General features: G+C 42.1%; 1 protein-coding gene across 12 annotated transcripts in view; it reads right to left on the bottom strand.

The window, feature by feature from the left end:
* tns1b (tensin 1b) overlaps positions 1 to 23,524 on the bottom strand; it is a 237,720-nt gene that overhangs the window by 163,125 nt on the left and 51,071 nt on the right. For all 12 annotated transcript variants that reach the window (XM_036004705.1, XM_036004706.1, XM_036004708.1 and 9 more), the window contains exon 2: positions 82 to 196. In XM_036004705.1, the coding sequence (XP_035860598.1) occupies positions 82 to 196 (115 nt within the window). The remainder of the gene's footprint in view (positions 1 to 81; positions 197 to 23,524) is intronic.

Here is a 23,524-nt window from a genome sequence, read left to right as displayed (position 1 = left end):
TAAATCGCTAGAGGTCAGCAAAAACAAGAAGTCTTGCTACAGTCGGTCCAAGAGATCAGAGTTCCAGGACAGGTGACTGACCTCGGCAGATGAGTCCGTCTTGGCTGATGGTCAGTTTACAGACGCTGCAGTGCTTGGCCTTCTTGAACGTCTTCACCCGGAACGTATGGGAATGAAGAGCCTCCAACTCATCCGGCTGCAGAGACCAAGACAACAAGAAAAGAAAAGAAAAAAAGAGGTGGGATGTTAGTGTTGAAGTGTTGTGACCTGATAGGACTTCAATGAGTCCAGGTGAGGGCAGTCGTTTTGAACCATTTTTGTTTCTCTCTTCTTTTTTTTAAGGGCAGGTGTTTCCCAAAAAAATAACCCATTCTTAGTTCATTTGCAATACAGTATGTGAAAATAACCTGGTCACACAAATAAAACATACATCAATGCTCATATTCATCTCAGAAGTGACACCTCGTCCAGATCATGACAACTTTCAGCGGTCTATGCTTAAAAAACACGCTGCAAAAGGTCCTCTAAAGTTCACCCAGGAAGTAAGGTTGTAGAGGATTAGGTTGGCAGAACAAAGTCTAGAAAAAAAAAGAGAAAACAGCCTAATCTCTGTAACTTCCCTTCTTTCTTTCTTTCACCCTCTCCCTCCCTCCCTCCGTCTCTCCCTCCCTCCCACGCCCAACCTTTGTCCTGTCATCTCATTTCCCCTCTTGCAGGTGTGTTATGCAACTCTATGGAGAAACTCCCTGACAGTTAAACATCCCTCTGTGTCTGTCTGCTGCCTGCCTTTTTTCCTCTACTGTATATCACCCGCCTGCTGTCCTTTTCCTGTCTGCTTTGTAAACTTGGCATTCAGCATTGCTGGAGAGAGCAAACAGAAAAGTCAAGCTTTGGAAGTTTGACTGTTTCCTGCTGTGTCTTTACGAGAAACCTGCATCGTGTTTCCATTTGTCCCCTAATGACCGACCATGGGGGAGATGTGACATCATCTCTGTAGTGTATTTGCTTAGCTGGTCCCCATTTTTACTTTGAGGTTCAGCCCTATGCGGTCCAATGAATCCCCCTGCAACCCAGACAACCAAATGTATATTATTAGGGCCCGAGCGCCGACAGCGGCAAAGGCCCTATTGAAACTGAAGGAATTATTATTTTCCCGGCAAATGAATTGGCTTTTTGAGGGGCTTAACATATTCAAAAACTCACCAAATTTGGCGGTCGCATCAAGTCTGGTGAAAATTTACGTATTTTTAAAAATGGCTCGCTAGCGCCCCCTACAATGTTAAAAAAATTGAGCCCCTGCAGTGCGTTTAACGTAGACTCACGAAACTTGGTACACATATGTATCATGTCAAGATGTACAAAAAACGTCATTGGAGCCATACCCTAAGCCCAACAGGAAGTCCGCCATTTTGATTTCAAAGTTCGAAATTAGTGCGATTTTGGCCATTTCCACATGTCGTACTTTAACGAACTCCTCCTAGAGATTTCATCCGATCAACTTCAAATTCGGTCTGTGCCATCTTAAGACATTAAAGATGAAAAGTTGTTAAAAGAAAAACTTTTCGTCATAGGGCATGGCCGTGGCGGGGCGGCCATTTTGTGCGTTTCGCCGCCGAAAACGGAAGTGGGTGTAACTCGAGTGTACATTGTCCGATTGGCTCGAAACTTTTCAGGATTCATAAGAGTCCAACCCTGAGGACAAATAAAGGCCGATATTTACTTAAAGTCATAGCGCCCCCTAGTGGCAACAGGAAGTAGGCCTAAAAGTCAAGGTGCTATACTTTAACGAACTCCTCCTAGAGATTTCATCCGATGTACTTCAACCTTGGTCTCTATCATCCCAACACCTTAAAGATGAAAAGTTATTAAAAGAAAAAAATTTCGTCTGACGGTGTGAGCGTGGCGTGGCGGCCATTTTGAGTGTTGAGCGATGAACAAATAAATTGTTGTAACTTGAGTGTACGTTGTCGTATCTGCCCGAAAATTCTCACGATTGACAAGGGTCCAGGCCTGAGGACACCTACAGGACATATTTGACTTTTGGTCATAGCGCCCCCCGCAACAGGAAATGCGCCTTATATGACAAACATCATCCGATTTACATGAAACTTAGAATGTGTGGTCTACATGTGATAATGAGCCGGCCCCTATAATATAACCACGCCCACTTACTCAGGCCACGCCCCCTTTCATAACATTTGTACCGTTTAAGGTAGAGTCTTGTGTGAGGTGTCATTGAACTCAGCAGAGAGTTGCTTCTTCATTGGTGATGGTTTGGCCCGCCCCCTATGCTTAAGCCACGCCCCCTTTCATGAATGCGAATCCATCTAAGGTAGAGTCTTGTGTGAGGTGTCATTGAACTCAGCAGAGAGTTCCTTCTTCATTGGTGATCGTTTGGCCCGCCCCCTATGCTTAAGCCACGCCCCCTTTCATAACATTTGAACCGTTTAAGGTAGGGTCTTGTGTGAGGTGTCATTGAACTCAGCAGAGAGTTGCTTCTTCATTGGTGATGTTTGGCCCGCCCCCTATGCTTAAGCCACGCCCCCTTTCATAACATTTGAACGATTTAAGGTTGACCATTGTGTGAGGTATCAATGAAATCAGCAGAGAGTTCCTTCTTCATTGGTGATGTTTGGCCCGCCCCCTATGGTTAAGCCACGCCCCCTTTCATAACATTTGAACGATTTAAGGTTGACCATTGTGTGAGGTATCAATGAACTCAGCAGAGAGCTCCTTCTTCATTGGTGATGTTTTGCCCCGCCCCCTATGCTTAAGCCACGCCCCCTTTCATAACATTTGAACCGATTAAAGTAGACCCTTGTGTGAGATATCATTGAACTCAGCAGAGACTTCCTTTTTAATTGGTGATGGGTTGACCCGGCCCCTATAATTTAGCCACGCCACTTTTTATAACTGGTGACCCATTTAAGGAAGAGTCTTGTGTGAGGTGTCATTGAACTCAGCAGAGAGTTGCTTCTTCATTGGTGATGGTTTGGCCCGCCCCCTATGCTTAAGCCACGCCCCCTTTCATAACATTTGAACCATCTAAGGTAGAGTCTTGTGTGAGGTATCATTGAACGCAGCAGGGAGTTCCCTTTTCATTGGTGACGATTTGCGGTGTCTGAGTGCTGCGCAAATGCACGGTCGCAAGGAGCGGCGACCGCCGGTGACCCCGACGCGCGCAGAGGAGCGAGGGCCCGTCCATCGCTGCTTGCAGCTTTAATTATTATTATATTATTATTATTATAGTTATTATGTTGTTCTTAGCCACAACAGTTTTATATTGAACCAGATACAGTGGAATGGCATTTATCGTAACCTAATAACCAATTAACAGAGTCAGCATCAGTGAGACAAAGAATAGAATAAAAGATGAACTGGCCATTAGCGCTTGATACAATCCCCCTCCCACACAGATATACACCTATAACACAATCCCCCATGATCGTGATCTGGACGAGGTGTAGGTGTGTGTGTGTGTGCTGGATAGGGCTAACAGTGGCCATGTGGTTGACATATTGGGGGACTACTCACAGGAATTTTCATACAGGGAGACCATAGAATATCAAAGCATTGCAAAGAAAGTATAGCAGCTCCCGTTCTGAAGGAATTCCCAGACTAACAGCCACAGTAACTTAGAACCACTAATGACACCTTTTTTTCCTCTTCTCATCAATCCTAAAAGGCAACGTGTTGGAAAAGCGGCCGAGGGTGTGCAATCACAGTGCATACGTAGCACTTGAATGATAAACCAGACTGAGTATCTGTTGGACTTTCCTCACTCCTCAATTCACTGACTGTCTCCTCTGTCATTAGCAGAAGGAACTGACTTAGCAGAAAGAAAGGAAAGCCCTATGATGCATTATTTCCAGCCAGGGCAGGATCTATTTATTAAATAGCCTTCATACCGAGACCTTCAAACGGATCCAGATGTGGAGGAATCAGACTCGTTACATGTTGTTATATTCGACATCTCATTAACAATAACGTTTACTGGTGATGTGGAGTACTACTCAGCCTGTGAAAGAAGTTTTATGGTGTCTTCTGTGGAGGAATTTTATCGAATCTAACGCTTTGGCTACACTGAATGTTAAACGTACTGTTAGAGGAGCGGATGTGCTGCAGAATGTAGCTTTGAACTGGCTACACCTGCTGGGCACACACGGCGTAGGATTGGGAGACTGCCCATTTCTTCGACGCTCCATTGTTCCGACCTCCCAATAACCAGAAAAATTCCCTTTGGTCCTACAGCCCACTAGTCCGACGTCCCCCACTATGGCCACGCCAAGACTCGCCCTACGAAGCAGCTCAATTGTTTGGGGTTAGGCATTTGACCTCGAGTGGTTAAAGGTTAGGATAGCCGATTGGTCAGGGGATATGACCTGTACAAATGGGGTTACGTTACCTTGCGTAAGCATGGACGCCTGGCCAATAAATGCTATTGAAGGGCAGGTCTTGGCGTTGCCATAGTGGGATTCGTAATATCGCTAGTGGACGTCGGACTAGTGGGCTGTAGGACCAAGGGGAATTTTTCGGGCTATTGAGAGGGGGAACAATGGAGCGTCGGAGAAATGACATGGCACCGTAGGATTGTGTGGTGAGCTTTTGCTTTGGGATCGTTGTTGTTTCTTCCGTTTTTTTGAGTCGGTACAGCGCTGTGAAACATGAATCTACTGTCAGCTGTTTTCAAATGATGCAGGTGACAGGAAACAAGAAATAAAAACAGAAACTCTCAAACCCAACTGCCAATACGCTCATTCACAGTCAGTAAGTCGTTTCCTGTATATCGGTAGTTTAATTTAAAAGACGTACAGAGACTTTATGATCCATTTCTGTGTAAAAGGGCCGCACACACCTCGCTTAAAATATATAAATAGAGGACCGTCCTATTTTTACGTTTGTAGAGCGGATCTCCACGGAGCATACGGACCACTACGCACTGCTCTCGTGGCCGGTGTAGCCAGTTTCATTGATTATACAGTAGTGGAAGCGTATTTTTGGAACATCCGCTCTGCATACGTTACGCGTGCAATGTAGCCGTCCTGTAAGAACAACACAGACACGGAGTTACATTAGCAGAATTGTAGGATTGAGTGTCTTTTGGAGGTGGATGCATATAAGTAACTGCGGCCAAGTTTAGACAGACATGAGCACTACATGGAAAGAGTGTGGGGTGCCAACGTATTGGGCTTCATCAGAAAGATGCTGAGTTGGGGCGACCTCTAGCTCACCTAGTAGAGCATGTTGGCTGAGTCCTTTGCAGCGGCCCGGGTTCGAATCCGACCTGAGGCCCTTTGCTGCGTGTCATCCCCCCTTTCTCTCCTCCCTTTCCTGTATATCACTGTCCCTATCGAGTAAAAGGGAAAAAGCCCCAAAAAATAATCTTAAAAAAAAAGAAAGAAAGATGCTGAGTTGTAGTTTGGATATTTGGATCAAATATGGCCTCAACGCAATGCGACTCCATTTTAACTTAATTTCAATTGAAAAGGTGCAGGTGCATAGTACTGGTAGATTATTTTGTCATGTTTTCACGACAAAAGGTAAAATGATAGTTAACATAATTTGCAAGAGTTGTAAAATCTTTCCTCATGTTTTGGTATCGAATAAGCCTTCAAACCCACGGATCCATTACTCACCGGTACCCGAAACATACCCCCACCAACACAGCTCCTTTAGAGAGGGAATAACAGCATTTTAGGACTGCATTTCTTCACTGTAGAGTTGGGGAACTTGTAAAAACAGAATGTTAAAAATGTATGCAGCAAAGGCAGAGGTATCCTGACTTATAGTCCCTAATAAGGGATTACAATTACCATAATGCAACTGAATAGTGTCTTTCATTGAATCTTCCCTGACTGGTATGTGCCATGTCACAGAAGACTTTACACAACTGTTTTTACAAGCTGAGTACTAAACATTACTAACAAACTGATCTCCATGTGTAAAATCTGTGGATTGCCTCTTTTAACTGCTTTGGGAATCCACTTTAACTGCCTGCAGTTCTTTGAAAATTAACAAACTAACGAATAGGAGAAGAATAAAACATATCCTTGGGTTACTTTATTTGTTCATAGAAAACCGTTATCTTCCTTTATCTATCTTACAAGAGTGTTTAGACTATGTTTTAAGAAGTTCCCAGCCGATGAAGGCGCTCATAAAACCAGACTAAGAGTCTACAGCCATGTTAGCTGCACCGTGAGGGTGTACTCTGAGCTACATGCTAACATTAGCATGCTAACATGCTCACAATCACAATGCTAACAGGCTGATGTTCATCAGGTTTAATGTTTACCATGCTCACCATCTTCAGTTTAGTGTTAGCATGCCAACATTTGCTTGTTAGCACTTCACAAAAAGTACAGCTGCTTGATAGGGCTGGGCGATATGGAGAAAATCAAATATCACGATATTTTTGACCAAATACCTCGATATCGATACCGCAACGATATTGTAGTGTTGACTATTGGTGCTTTCACAAAATATTTACACAATGAGATTTTTGATAAATCATCAGTAATGTGGATATAATGACTAAGTGGGTAAAGGCAAATAATAGAACAGTTACAACAGACTGGTAAGTTCAGAAAATGACATAAGTTTACTGTAACGCAGCCTTTAAAACCAGGAAAAGACAACACTTATGCCATATTACGATATCCAAAATCTAAGACGACATCTAGTCTCATATCACGATATCGATATAATATCGATATATTGCCCAGCTCTACTGCTTGAGGCTGATGGGTCTTTAGTTTTGCAGGTATTTGGTCATAAAACCAAAGCAATGGACAGATTAGAGTTTTGATCCGATGATGGTGCTAGAGGAAAAGTTAAATGATCACCAAAGTCATTAAGATTCACCAGCTGGGAACCATGGAAGCCCACCAAAAGTCACTGAAAAACAAATATTGTCAACCTCATGGAGGCGCTGAAAGAAAAGTCAGCTACAATAAATGGACTTTTTGCAAGCAGAAGATGTGTAAGAAAACTCTCATCGTATTTCAGTTAACAGAAACCTTTCTAAAATCTTTGAAAAGCATTGAGATTCTGCAGTACGGTGCCCTGAATAATGCATATAATACATCACAGATTCTCAAAATTGGTGGTTTTCCACAATTCATGCGTTCATCTGGAGGGCAAAAACGCAGACACTAGCTCTGGTGTTTATCAAGCTCTATGTGAGAGTTCAGTGTTTGTATTTCAGAGCCACATGGCAACAGGAGGACAGCCGAGCCTTCATTCCATCTCCCGGCTACGCCTTACCTACTACATAACATGATTAGCCTAATCTAGTTAGGCTGAAATAATGGCCGTGGCTGTGCAGGACGCGCCATGTTGGCAAGGGGGCTTTTCTGGGGAGGGCTGGAGGTCTCTGCCTGTCATCCATGCTTGGTGTTTTCCAAGGCGCCGCCATGCCAAGGCTCCGGCTGGCACCTGCTGGGTTGGGAATCTGGATATGGATTTCAGGGGATTTGAAAGCGGTGATAAGTGGGTTTAATGGTACTTTGAGTGTGTGCAGTAATTGTGGGTGAGCGTGTTTCTGTCAGTCACAACTTCGGCATTTTAAGCGGGACTTCATCCTCATTATTTTATTCTGTCAAAATGACACCACTTTGTGGGAATCAATACCTCTTGAACGAGACAAGGCACAAGCTGTGTTTTGACCAAAAACAATCCTCTGGTTTCACTTCCAGACTCTTCAGGAATCAACTGTCAACATAAAAGGCGTCAATACTGTCAGAATGACTATGACCCAGCCGCAGGCAGGTGTTAGAGGAACACCCTCTTTAAACGCTTTTGTAAAAGTGTCAACTCTCTAACCACGTCATCCAAAACAGTCATTAAGTCCACAGGAATGGGAGTTTTGGTCTGCAATGATGTTATGTGTTTTGGATGTGATTAACACATAATAGTATCTAACAGTATGCTTTTGTTGTATTACTCGTGCCTTATGAAACAATGTTGATTTTGTAAATAAAAACTAAAGAGATGCCGACTGCATAGATGAAAAAATAAAATATCCAGCAAAATGCTTTTCAAACAGCAGGAGAAAAAATAGCAATTAAAAATGAGTCCTGACATGTTATCCTACGCTTGTTCACTGTCAGACATCGTAAAATGAGCTCCAGCTCAACAAACTAAAACGGTAAAATCCTGCTTCTACATCAATGCATGAATAATAATGATCTAATTATATAATAGTATAACAGTCACAGGGGACATTTTTCTGCTCTGGGTACTTTTACTTTTGAGTACTTTTTCCTGATTATACTAGCATTCTTTTACTTAAGTAACATTTTTAATGCAGGACTTGTGTAAAAGTATTTTTACAGTGTGGTATTAGTACTTTTACATAAGTAAAGGATCTGAATACTTCCTCACCACTAAGGAACATTACATAACGAACACCTACACTTTAACAGGAACATGAAGCCAGCAATGTTTCGTATTCCATGTCTGTAAGGGCTCAAAACTTAACTCTTATGCTTTCACACACACACACACACACACACACACACACACACACACACACACACACACACACACACACACACACCTATACACGTCTGTGTTAAAGAGGAAGAATGTCTCAATCTCGGAGTCTATTCAGCGGCCTCCTGAGCCTTCTCAAACTCTCCCAGCCTCTACCTATTCACACACCAGAGCTTATCCAGTAGGATGGGCACTGGAGGGGGGGGGGGGGTGTCCAGTCATCCACTGGTATGCCACTTGTCTTGTTTGCACATTTGTCATTCTCTTATTTCTGGGGTAGAATGGGTGAAATAAGGTGCGAAGGGGTATATTGTGCATGGGGATACTCAAATTGGAATTCCCTCTACTTTAAGGGTTTAATTCCCAATATCAGTGGAGTGGTTAGTTGTCCCACACATCCTTCTTTACAAAAGAAAGATCTCTTCAGCAGGCCTGTCTATTTTAGTCCTCTTGCCCTACACCAGAAATCCATGCTCCAGTCATTTAACCTCAAAATACTATGTAAATACGGCACCGAGCAATATAGCAGGACGCTCCCTTTTGTGAGCCCTTAATTGTTTCCCATCATTAGCAATGCACGCGGCACTCAGAGTTTGTTTATTGTTTGGGGGATGGCTGGAGTGTATGGGGAGTCGCTTGGGGAGATATGGGTGACGGGGAGAGGTATGGGGGTGGGGAACACAGAATTAAAGAGTTAAAGGCAACCCTGCCAGTACATTCAGAGATGTGGCCCTCTGTGATTATTTTCCGTTTCAACGTGTTGCGGGACCCATGCAAATGGCCTCGTTCCTTCATATCGGCGTCACACTTGGGGCTCTCAAATAGGCCACAAAGGAAGGAAATGGTTTCAGACAGGCAACTAGGACCCCCGAAAGCTGGGGTCAGGGTGTACACATACCCCCCTCAGCACAGGCACTGCAACTCCTGGGAACAGACTCCCGTTCCCTTAGAGACGCACGCATAATCTCCTGCCTCACACTCATTTGCACGCACAGGCAAACCAGGCCCTCTCGTGCAAAGAAATGTGCACACACACAAACACATTTGAACAAACTTTTATATCAAAACACACATGCAAAGACACATGCCCAGAAATCTCTCAAATATCCCGCACTCCTTTTACACTCTATCCCACTACTAAAAAGCCTGGAAAAAAATATTATATATATATAATTAAATATGAAATATTTCCAACCAGCATCTTTTCAAAATGCTGGGCTGTGTATTATTTTTATTAACACAGTGGTGTGTGTTTGGGTTGGGCCCGTCTACAGCTGGCTGCAGAGTTTCTCTTAATTATCAGAGGCATTTTTGTCATTTTTAATTTCACAGGAATTCTAGGAACCTTCAAAGGAGGTGCTGAATTGCCCTACCTTAGCTTTACTTTAGCTCCGACCTCTACTCTTGACATTTTAGACAAAAAGTCCAGTCTTGACAGCCTCAGCAAAATTACTCTCAACTCAAAGCTACAACATTGTTTTGGCCACTTGGGGGCAGCAGAACAAGTTGAAAACATAACACTGACACATTATCACTTTATAAAGTTGATATGGTGAATGTCTTCATGTATTGAGACATCCAGCACACAGACCAACATTAGCATTCATTTAGAGTTGTGTTTTCGGCCAACACAACGTGATATCATGACTTCGCGTAAACATACACGCCACTGTCCTAAAGCCAAGTGGCGTGTTATCGCGAGGCTACGTGTTTTTAGCTATGCGCATGTATATCTACATACATGCCACGCGCCACTTTCTAACGCCACGTGGCGTGTTATCGCGAGGCTACGTGTTATCGTGAAGCTACGGTTGGTTTTAACGTCACACGCGGGGGAAAAGAAAAATCGCTTAGGATTAGGAAAAGAAGAACTGGGTGGGGTTTAGGAAAAGAAAAACGTGGTAAGGAAACAACACATGCGGAAAACGAAGGAAACATCACACGCGGGACGCCATTTCCGCTCTCCTGGGTGAAAGACCTGTGTTTTACCCATCCACCACCCCGACCAACCTCTGGATTTTCGCCCTTTCATACTACTCGCTACGGCGTCAATTCACACGCAAACACAAGGTAATGTAAGTCAATGGAGGCCAAACGGTATTGATAAACACGGTGAAAAGCGAGTGTGCGTCTTCATAACACGCCAATAACGGCATACCAATTGGCATGTCATACATACGCCACTTCATGAGATCAGTCTGGCCAACACAGGAATTTAAGTCCAATATTCGCTCTCTTATTAGCTCTGCTTTGGTCTCCACCAACTCCTGAGGGAAATATATTGCTCTTTAGCTGCTAAATTCTGTACTGTGTCCATCAGCTGGCCCTTACTTTGTCTGTCTGCCGCCTCGTGCTGAGGTAGTGTAGAGCTTTTTCTCCGTGAAAACTGCTACAACTATAAATGGCGTTGAGGTTGAAGAGAGCTGGAAAACTAACCATCCATTCATTAATCCATTGTTTACATAAAATTTGATGGTGACATTTTAGTGGAGCTTTAATGCTTTACCTGCTCCAGCAAAATGACACACAGGTTTGAGAAAAAGTGTGAAACATACAGCTGTTTACAGCTTAAACTAATCTAAACTGATCTAAAACACAACTGGAACTGAATCTAGTGTCAGATGGATTAAAATGTCAAGCAGAGCAACAAATTCCAGTTTCTTTAGATGTTCTGGAACACTTGACCTGGTTGTCAGGATACTCTGCCGAAGCAAAGACAGGCAGGAAAACAGCCAGACAAGCAGACAGGAAACGAAAGATGAGCGACTGGCACAGACAGACAGAGAAAAAGACCCAATATCACAGTGTCTGATAACCATTCTTGCAACTAACTACATGCTGTGTTCTTGGGGTTCAAATGTACAGTACATTAAACATAAGCCGACACCCGATCTGAAGAGAGAGAAATACATGCACTTTAAGTCAACCATGAAGACATCCGAATTTTCCAGCAACACATAATTTATTGCAAAAACAACTAGAGACTACACACCCGTGAAGTTTAGTGACTGCATCTTGCACTCACTGTTGTGACGCTATTGCAGGGACAAAATTGGACCACAGACATAAACACCTGGCAAAGTACCACACACACACACACACACACACGGTGAAAACCATACCAGCATAGCTGTCGTGGCTGGTAAAAACCATTGGTGAACAATGATATGAAAAACGCACTTCTTAAAGATAACATTTATGAAACTAATAGTTGAGAAATGAAACGCGTGGTTATCATTAATATTACTCAAGTAATCAAACTTCTAAAAGACATCTGGAAAATTGGTATTTATCAAATGATGAGGCACATATTTTAGATAGTAATGTTCATCTCATAATGGAAATATAGAATGGAATTGTTGATGCTGAGCAGCTTCGGCTTCATGTGTTAGGTAATGTTATAGTATGGAGATAAATCCTTCCAGACTCTGCTTTGCGACAGACATTCCAGCTCAGTAAGGTAACCAAGAGGCTGTTTTTCTCCTCAAGTTTAGAACTCAAAACTATTACCTCAACTGCTTCGAAAGTGTGACTCATGTGGAGACTTATGTCGACACATACACACACACACACACACACACACACACACACACACACACACTGATTTCACCTCTGATTACACTGGCATTCACTTTCAGCACTTCATGCATTACCTCATATACACATAGAACCATGTTTTCATGTGTTCAGTGCACATGCACAGTTACTCACATGTAGTTTTTTGTCTCATTTACTTGAATTAGATTGGTATAGATTTACTTTTCACTAAATTTTCCAAACAATATGTATTATTTATAGTACCGTTTGATTTTTACTGAGTTCAGTCGGTTAAGTTTAGATCTTTAGTGTCCCACAAGAGGACATTCTTTTTACCAAGGCAGCCTAAAAAGACAGTAGAAGGCATTAAAAGTGTGAATGCCATACACACAATACAAAATACAATAAACAATCAAAGTGTGAGCGAGAAGCAGTTTATGGTATATTTGAAGTAAGTGTGTTTACAACATGTTTAAAAAAAAAACTGTTGCATCTTATATTTGGAAAAAACGGTATCACTGATCAGAGCAGAGGATGTCCGTCTGGATTCGCTATAGATTTTAATTTCCATGCAATTTGACTAAAATATCTTTAGAGGCAGGCCAATGATTTTACTGGCCACCTGGGCAATGGAGTTTTGCATATTAGCATGCTAATAATTGTTAATTAGCACACCTGAGGCTGATGGGAATGTCATTAATTTTACAGGTTTTTGGTCCATGAACCAAAAGAATTGGATAAATGAAAATGTTGACCTCATGATAGCGCTAGACTAGAGGAAAAGCTAAGGGGGGTCACCCAAAGTTATTATAATTCATCCCGAGGACGATGATGGATGATGTGTGTACCAAATGTCACGGCAATATATCCAATGGTCTCGACGATTTGACTGAATTCCCTCTGAACCACAAAGACAATGTCATGTTGGCACGAGAGGAAAAGTCAGGGGATCATCAACAAGATACATCATCTGGGAACCATGAATGGCCGTGCCAAATTGTGTTCCAATCCATCCAGTAGATGTTGAGATTTCACAGGAGGAGTTAAAAATGTGACAATGCAGGATTTAATATATACACACACACACACATATATTTTAAATCTGCTTTATGAAAAATGTTTGAAACTGTTGAAAACGCCCTAAAAAGTAATTTGGTAAAGCAGCAATTACGACCTATATTTACCTTCATAAAGGCGATGCCCTATAGTGGCTACGGCCAGTTATGACTGGAGCAAAGCGGGAAGTAGGGTGACGAGAGGCAGGTTGGGGTGGTGGATGGGTCAAACAAACAGGACTTTCACCCTGGAGACCGCGGTCTGTGTCCCGTTTGAAAATAAAAGTAAACGGCGAGTTGTTTTTTTTTTTACTTTACAGAACAAACGGAGCTACATCACGTTCCGTGTCACATGCGTAACCGGAAGTAAAGTAGCATCTGATGTTAAGCCAAACCATGATCTTTTTCCAAACAAAGTAGTTTTTGTGCCTAAACCTAACCAAATTGCAACGGCTTCACAACGTTAACGGCGTGTTTAAAACCGGGACCGCTACGTTCTCCTGTTTAGATATGAGGTGGTATTTCCTGCCACCTCTAGGGGCGCTAATTTATGAAACGCACCTGTGGGTCGTATTAGAGGGTAGGAATAAATGCCCTATATCGGCGTATGGTTTGGACGACTTGTTGAAATGTAAAAAGGAAGGGAATGTCAATGTACAATGGTGGACTCAAATGCACGACTCACCAGCAATTTCCACTGGATGCGGAACGTCTGCGGAACGGCTGCGTGCTCCGCCATCCGTCAATACCCACTAGGTCCGGATTTGTTGCGACACGGCTGCGGCCATGACTGACAGCTGTAGTCATGAGGACCTACAATATCTCGCGAATTCAAGTAGAATAGAACCACAAAACCAACAACAGTTAGTTTCCATCCAGAGGAGTAGAGGGAAAACTACTCTGTGCTGTGTTTTCAAGGTGTAGTGCAGGGAAATATGATCCGCCGTGAACACGGTGTATTTCACTTTGAAAATTAACCAGATTTTTATTTAGTTTCTGTGCTCGACTTCCTGTCCCTCACTATCTGCCGTGGGCTGAATTACTGCGGAGCTCTCCGGCATCCGGCAAAAATAGAAGCTCTGCGTATCTGCTCCGGAGGGCTGGGACCGGAGTAGGGACGCAGACGTTCCACAGTCAGTGGAAATACACACATTGACTTTAATGGAAACCTAATGACTCCGTCGACGTTCCGGAGACGTTCCGCATCCAGTGGAAATTGCCGGTCAGGAACCAGAGGTAAAAGGTAAGTGAGTTATTGTTCGAAGAACAATGCAGGCAACGGTACAAGTCCAACAGGCAGGAAAACGTGGTCGATAATACAGGCAAAGGATCAGGATACACTGGGAAAACTAGACAAGAAAACGCTGGAAGGTGAGTCACACAAGGAGCTACAACAATCTGACAAAGGGTAAGTGAACACAGGGGAGTATATATACAAGGGGGATGGGAAAACAACTAGACACAGGTGAATCACATTAGGGCGGGGACAGGTAATCAAAAAAGGCGGGAAACAAACAAAGACAGGAAGACAAGTGAACGGGAATACAGACAAACAGTGAAATTCAAAATAAAACAGCAAGTCCACGAAAAACAAACAGAAAACACAATAAGAGCGGAGGCAGACGTGACAGGGAACACATTTATTAAGACACAATTCAAACATAACTTTGTCTTGCGATGGGTCTCAGAAAGTGATCCTCGCACCGCTCTGTCATTATTACCACTCGCAGAGCCCAAACATCCGATGCAAGACAGAGCGGAGACACTTTTAGGTGTAGTGTAAGGAGGTAAGAGACAGACAGGCAACAACCCTGACAGTTGGGCAAATGGACAGACAGACACACAAGCCCCTTGTAACAGATGAGACAGACGTGCACGAGCAGTCTGGCCTCCCTTCCGGTGTCGCAGTGATTTCCTACAGTCTGAATGAAGTCAAGGAAAAGCATAAACACGTACACACAAGGCAGCACTACATGATCCCCCCCCACCAGTCAGAGGCTATTGTTCGTCCTGATGGAGCCAGAAGACTAAATGAGACCTCTCCAGTCAACTGGGTTAATCAGCGAGTTAGTATGATGCCGTCTCTCATATGGGACACCATATGCATGGGTGGACATTTTAACAAGACACACTGGGGTGATCACCGCATGTCTCCATCTGTTACTGTGTGTGTGTGTGTGTGTGTGTGTGTGTGTGTGTGTGTGTGTGTGTGTGTGTGTGTGACCCAAATAAGTGTGTAAGCGAGTAACAACTCATTTTGAGAATTCATGTTTCCCCAAGAAGACTTCCCAAGACACAAGTCTCTAGAGCTGGGCAATATACCGATATTATATCGATATCGTGATACGAGACTAGATATCGTCTCAGATTTTGGATATCGTAATATGACGTAAGTGTAGTCTTTTCCTGGTTTTAAAGGCTGTATTACAGTAAAGTGATGTCATTTTCTGAACTTAACAGACTGCTCTAGCGTTTACCCACTTAGTCATTATATCCACATTACTGATGATTATTTATCAAAAATCTCATGGTGTAAATATTTTGTGAAAGCACCAACTGTCAACCCTGCAATATCTCCGCAATAGCAATATTGAGGTATTTGGTCAAAAATATCTTGATATTTGATTTTCTTCATATCGCCCAGCTCTACAAGACACCCCTCTTCTCCTGTTTTGTCCTACAATTAATATTTCGGGAAGTCTTCTTGGGAAACATGAATTCTCAAAATGAGTTTTCACTTGCTTACACACTCATGTATCCCAAGAAGACTTCCCAAGACACCCCTCTTTTCCTGTTCTATCATACCCCCTTCCCACGGGCATGTTCCCTCCTCACAAGGCAGCTATTATTCATCTTTCTCAGCTAAACAGGAGTTAGCAAGGGCCAACATGACCTTTGACCTATCTCCACATCTCTGCTTCCCCTCGGCCTGACCTCTTCCCTCCACACCGTGCCCTCCGCTACTCAAGACGCTCCCCAACTCCAGCTGCAAATCCAACTCATCCTCCACTTCTCCTGGTCATCCACCTTTTCCCAGAACCCCCACTCCCTCTCACATCCCCCCTCTCTCTCCCTCCCTCTCTCCCCTTGTGTTGTCATGAGACTATAAAGACCCCGAACAGCCTCTGGACTGAAGGTGCATGGGAAAGACGCAGAGAGGTTGTCACTTTGAACTAACAAGGAAATGAAATGAAATCCTTATATGTAAAAGAAAAAAAGTGGCAGGAGCGCTTTTGGTATTTTTTTAAACCACTAATGGGAGAGAATTAAGTACAAAACTAAAATCCCTGGAGAAGGCTCAAGCCGATACGCGTTGGTGTATTTTGTAATGTCCTGCCCTGTTAATGAAAGGCCTTTTATTACTTTTTGTAAACATAACATGAGTGCTCGGACATGTTTTTTTATGACATTTTTTAAGTAATAATTCGTCGTCCTTTCCGTATCAACAAATTCCTTGTTGTGATCAGTGTGCAATCACGGCGCCTCGTTTGATGATGCATGAGCCAGTTACAGGAGTGGCTTTGTCAAAACATTCCACGAAAACACACACACACACACACACACACACACACACACACACACACACACACACAGCTGGCAGGAGACAGGAAGGCTCCCAGTGAAGGGGATGCAGTAGGAGACAGACTCTTCTGGTTTCAAAACTGGTACAGCCAAATGCTGGCAAGTCACTGCTGCTTTGCATTTAGTGTTGAAATACATCAGCTTACAAAGTGTATTCCCTGTCTGTACACATTCTAATGGCTTCTCTAGTTGATTTAGTGTCATGTTTACATAAAGTTGTTTTTTAAAAAAAAAAAAGAATGATCAAAATCGAAGCAGCGCAGGCTGAGATATCCTGACCTTTGGTCCACAGTGGGGGTCAAGTCCCAAAAACACTGGGATCATAATGCAACTCAGTAGCATCTTTAATTAGATCCACCGTTGTCCCTAAAGACCCCCTTTTTTTTTCAAACCGCACACCGCCATTTTCGATCGCCTCCACTCAATTTCAGCACCGACAGACAACAAACAGCGCAGTACGTTGGTCTGAAACAACAGCTCAGCGATTGTCACATCGTGTATATCGGCCAATCCTTTTGTTGTTTTTGCTTTGTTTAGTTAGCTATAGATATATATAGCCTACATGGAGCTTAAAAGCTTAAACAGAGAGGGCAGAATATACAACTAATCGGGGCCACCTCTAGCTCACCCAGTAGAGTGTGCGCCCCATGTAGGCTGAGTCCTTGGCAGCGGCTGTGGGTTTGAATCCAACCCGCAGCCCTTTGCTGCATGTTGTCCCCCCCCTCTGTCTCCCCTTTCCTGTCTTCAAGCTGTCCTGTCAATTAAAGCCCATAAAAGCCAAAAAGAAAAAAAAAAGAAAAAGAAAAGACAAAAAAAATACAACCAACTTTTTTCAGAGATAATCCTGATGATGTCATCAGGGTTACTATTCAAACTTTGTGAAGCTCCTCAAGAACCACAGAAGAAATTGTTTTTCACAGGAGTATAATCCTGAACCCCGTATGTTAAATCAGTGTAGGGCCACCCCTATCTAATAAGATAACACACGGGTGACTGTCAAATGGTGACTCAACTCACTCAGGTCTTTGTCTTCTTTATAACTCATAAAAATGAAATCAGAAAGATTCATGTGCTTATTAAATGTCACTATGACTGTTCCCATGCATATGTTTCACACTGTGCCTTCAGCACTAGATAAATGCCACTCCTCAAGTAAATCATTCGGACTCCAGTGTAAATGTACATTAGAGCCCGACCGATATAATCGGCGGGCCGACATTATCGGCCGATATTAGGCATTGTCCAAACTATCGGTATCAACATTTATAATGGCCGATAAATTAATATTTACAAAATAAAATAAAAACGGACGAAACACCCTTCAACCATGTTCTGAGTGTTGGCGTTGAATAGTTTGTCTACCAGAGGGCGCTCTACAACACTTTTATTTTTTTTTATTTTTTTTATTGTGTTTTTGTTTAAAGGACTTTAAGTTTCATATCTTAAGTTTGTATTTTTATACATTTTATTTATCAGAACTTTAATATATTTTTGATGTTCCTCTGTTCTGTTGTGACAATTAAACAAACAAGTTTATTTTTAAACTGCATTATCATATTATTTTAGTGAGGACTCATAAATAACTACAAATAACTAATGTTAAGGAAATCTGTTTATGTTTTGTTACATGTTTCTGGATTTATTTATTTTTAAATACATATCGGCCGATATATCGGATTTTTAAATCACCAAATATTTGTATCCCTATCGGCCTTAAAAATCCTTTATCGGTCGGGCTCTAATGCACATACCATATAGCAGAAAGAAGCACCAACACAAAGGAACACACAGCACAGGCAGAAAAATGTTTACCTCACCCCGCAGGAGTCAAATGCATGTGAAGTAAAAACCTATGAGTCATTTGCTATACAATAAAAGGAATTGAATTATTCATCCCACCACCCACAGGAAAAGGCAACATAGAGTTATGAGAGTGGTAAACACAAGCTTAAACAACAAAAGACGGTTTCACCAGAAGGCTTTGTTTCAACAAACACAAACACACACACTACTATTTTCTGCTGATCCCCATATTTACTCCATCTGGAACTAATTAGGCCTAGCTATTATCTGTGCAAGTCTAAACATTGTATGCATTGGTATTGTTCCTGATTCTTATACATAGCATTCAATGTGTTAATTGAAGGTTCTTTATAAGTCGTGTGCATAACAATAACAGAAGTAGTTGGCAATGGAAATCTTAGGCTTTAGGCACCTCCAAAAATTGTCATTAAATAACTAAAGAAATTTTAAATTTTAAAAAAAATACTCCCAGCTCCAAGTTGCATGTTTACCAGGGGTTTCATTACCTTATACCCCAAACAAAATTGTTATGACTTTTATGAATTAACCTCAGTGTGACTGAGAGTTGAGAGTGACCGTCACACAAAAAAAATGCTTAGAGCATCACACTAGTGGCTTAATGTTTTGGGGAAAGGTTTTTAACCAACATCTCTTGAATGACAAGTCACAATGCATTCAGTTGAAGGAGGAAGTGTCTGTGAATCCCCTAATTGTAAGCAGCCCACTACAGAACAAGTGCAACAGGCAACAATTCACAGCTACATTAAAGAAAAAAAGAAAGCTTCCTTTTTTTTTCCAACCTTTCCTTCCTCTCTTTTCATCCGCTCTCCAATTCCCACTAACCAAATGTCCTTACAATGAACAGTCACCTGCTTTTCATTTAGGGGAAAAATGCACCCCAGGCATTCCAGTCTCTCCTTCCCCCCCCCCCGCCTCTAACTCCACTCTCTACATGCATTTCATCTCAGTGAGGTGGATCCCAGGGAGGAAATTACTCAGTCATCCAGAAGTGAAGTGGGGAAAAAAGGCCTTCTTTTTTCACAGACCATCAGCATCACTGAGAGAGGGGAACACAGAGTGGTCATCTTGTGTTGGTTGTCAGGATTTGGTACTCATTCAACTTTCTGAGTAGAGCAGGGGGTGACTGAGGAAGATTTATTCGTGGGGGGCAATGGAGACATAATTGTTTGGTACAGAGTCTCTTAATTGTAACGCAGAAGAAAACGTAACGCAGTATTGGCGCTAATTCTCTTAATTGGCAACTAAAAGTCCCGTAGGTGTGACTGTCTCTATGTGTCAGCCCTGGGATTGACTGGGGACTGGTAGTCTGATGTTAGGAGCTGGGATTGGCTCCAGTTTTGCTTTCAAGGTTTTGATTTTAAGCCATGCTAGCGGCGTGGCTCTAGTTTGATTTTAATAGCAATGTCAATCGGATATTGGATTTATTGCCATGAAATGTGGTACAGAGATTCAGACATTCATGATCCCCACAGAGGGATTGAAATAACATCTGTGGTCCCTTGAGTCTTCATCTAGTGCCATTATCAAGTCAAATTTTTAATTCATCCAATGCTTTGGTTTGACATTCCCAATCAGCCTCAGCTCTATGTTTTGTTTAGTGCTAATTAGCTAATGTTAGCATGCTAACATGGTAAAATAAACATGGTAAACATTACATATGCTAAAAATCAGCATGCTAATGTCACTGTGAGCATTTAGCTCATGGATGTATTAAAAAAACCTGGATTAGCATTTGAGAAGAAGCCATCATGGAGCCAAAAATTACCCGGATGGTCGGTGCTGCTTAGCACTGTGTGGCTCAAAGAGCAGGTACACAAGAGATTTACCCTGGCCGAGCCCACTACTTGTAATTTAGCCAGATTACAAGCCAGAGAACTTGTCTTGGCCTGGGTAGATCACTTGGTAGAGCGTGCGCCCCATGTACAGAGGCTCAGGCCTCACTGCAGCAGCCGCAGGTTGCTCTCTCTCTGTACATGAGCTGTCCTCCATCAATAAAGGCCTAAAATGCCACAATTTTTTTTTAAATAAAATAAAAAAATATGGTGCTCGTGGAATTAACGGTGACTGAACCTTGACTGTATTAAATGAAAGTATTAAAATATTGAATGAAACATGAGAATAGAAAATTAAAGTGTAAGAACAGTGGAATACAGTAGAATGATATACTTGTTTATTTCCAGATATTTTTAAAATGTGTCTCCTTCCATTATAACATCTGAAAATACTTCAATAAAAAAACACTGTCCATGTAGTTTTATGAGGTGATTTTATCAGGGGAAGCACCTTAGGCATTTCAGAAACAAGTGAGCAACGTGAATGAAACAAATGGTTTAGCTCCAAAACAAAATACACACTGCTTGTAAAAAAAAATCCGTCCCAAGTTCGTACGAGGATGTTTCCAGGTATTAGTTAGTCTCTCAACAGAAAACTACATGACACAAACAAGTCTTATGAAGCCACATTCCTCAAAGATCAAGACAAAGTATTGAATTCGTAAAATAAAGGAAGAAGGAAATAACATCCTCACACTTTCATTTAATCATGTAGAAAATACTGTCATGTTTAACCTATTCATACATCCTGCTTTGCTTATTGTAGATATGTTCAGCTTTTCTCCTTATATCCACTTCTTCTTTACTGTTTATTTATGTCTGTTGGTTTGATGTGTGTTTCCTGGTAATCTCTCACTGCGAGTGTAAAATAAATTCTATAATATTGCTGTAACACAATTAGATTGTGATTCCCAGGCCTGGATTCAGGTATGTGTTTTGGAATCTCACCACAAATCCATATTGAACAACTCAAACGAGTTCTGTTTCATTTGTTTTCAGTGAAAATGTCAAAATCGTTCAAGATAAGCTTTCTGTTTAAGAACACAAAGCTCAGCTAAACGCTAAACTTTCTCTCACAGTATTGCGGTATAGCAACCTATGAAAATAAATGATACATGTGGAAGAGAGATGGCTACGAGCCCCGAATGAAACAAAGCAAGCAGGACGGCCTTTGCTAATAACATTGATTCAGTGGGATAAAACAGGTTTAATCAAAGACAGACAAAGTTCATCATAGGAGCCAACCGCCGAGGGAAAACAGCACGTATTCCATATCGTGCTGGGTTGGCAGAGACTCAGGCACTTTGACGAGACCAGTGAAAACTAAAACCATGAACCAAAATGTGCTCTGGGATGGATGGGGATGACCCCATCCATCGATGTTTTTAGGGATTTTGTTCTTATGATTAGATCTCATAATTTCCTGAAGAGTGCCTCTTCCGTTCTTCCAAACCTGATAAAAATCATTTCTGGATTGTTTCCTAAAATACTTTGAATAAGGAAAATTCAAATAAATCCAACAATTCCCTTGTGGCACTGAGAATAAATACAAACCAAGTCACTTTTGGAGTATAAATCAGAAGAATGATTAAAAACAACCCTCAATCGCAAATCCCAGTCCCTTTGGAGAAATGCACAGGCAGCGCAGCAGGACGCTGTCAGCGCCACTTCCAATGACCATTGTTTGGCCTCACACTTGAATGCATAGGTATCCACGGGAGGTCTCAGATCACATCCAGAGTTAGAGGTTATCATGGCATTAACAAGTTCCGTGGGCCTCTTTGGTGAGGGCCCTCGACTGACAGATTGGAGAAATGGTGCCAAGAAAGATCTTGATCTCCTCAAACAATCCGGACTCTACAGCTGGACAAGTCAAGAAATAAACACTGGTGTAACGGAGAAAACTCCCAGCTCGTATTCTTTATTTCTGCAGAGTGCTTCATCGTGATCTCAGAGCTTTCATATTCATTCACACAAATGCACACACGCTCAACTTTTGGCATCAGCTTTAATAAAGTGACATGTTTTCCTGGGTTTGATCAGTGATTTGTTGCTGTGTAAAAACAGTGTCTCATTAAAATATCTTTTGCATAAGTTTAGCTTGGCCGCTCTGTTCTGCTCTGGCAGTTAAGAAGCACAAAGTTTGAGACTACATGTACATTTAAGGAAAGTTTGGGCTTCTAATGACTGTTGCACACATGAGATATTAAGCATAGCCATATAAGGTGGCTTACATGGGGTTGATAAACAGGATATTAAACCTTTAAAGTCAGGCTATGTAACATTTGCTGGACAGCGTCCACAATGACCACAAATGGAAATCAACAAATTGGTGTGTCTGCTTCCTGTTATAATTTTGTGATGAACCACTGAAATTCTCTGTGATAAGCAGGGCAACTGGACTTACTAGAAATTCTTCAAAGAACTTCTAGCAAGTCCAGTTGCCTTTGCTTATCACAGAGAACTGCCATGGCCTGGATGACTGAGAACCATAGACAACCACTGAAATGTTTATCTGTAGCATGCTAACATATGCTAACAGTAGCACAAGTAGAGAAGAGTCGAAAAATGTAGTGAAATGACTCAATGTTAGTAATGTTTGTTATACAGAAATATCAATATTATAAAGGTTGCTAACATTAGCTACAATAGCATGGTCTTACCAGACCCAAGTGTATTGAATTGAGCATGGGTGGGCTTTATTGCTTATAACATCAACTTCTCATTTGTATGATGGAGATTGTGTTATTTCTTCTTTCAAGAGTTACATAGTCTTGTTTTAAACAGAAATCACTAAGCTAATGGACCAATTTTCAAAATACTACTACTGTATTAGTAAAAGTGGAGCTGAGGGCTGGCATGTTTTCAGATTACTAAATAAGTACTGAATAGCAGGGATCACAGCTAGTAAGCTGCAGGGGTTTAAACAGACCACTCAGTTATGTGAAAGGAGGTCCAGTGACACTGACATTGCTGCTCACGCTGACAGGCGCAGCGTGAGCAGCATGTTAGCAGAGCAGTAAGATATATCCACGACATTCCACTTCCGGGATTGCTCCGGTGCCGCCGGAAATTACGCCGGATGTCCCTAATTACGGCCGGATGTCCCTAATTACGGCCGGATGTCTGTTACCTTCCACTTTCTTTGTGTTGGCATTTTAAACTCCGGTGGATTTATGAGGACTATGGTTAACTGCTCCT

This window comes from Sander lucioperca, chromosome 8 (genome assembly GCF_008315115.2).
Source record: "Sander lucioperca isolate FBNREF2018 chromosome 8, SLUC_FBN_1.2, whole genome shotgun sequence".
NCBI lineage: Eukaryota > Metazoa > Chordata > Actinopteri > Perciformes > Percidae > Sander > Sander lucioperca.
This window is presented reverse-complemented; position numbering and strand designations above follow the sequence as displayed.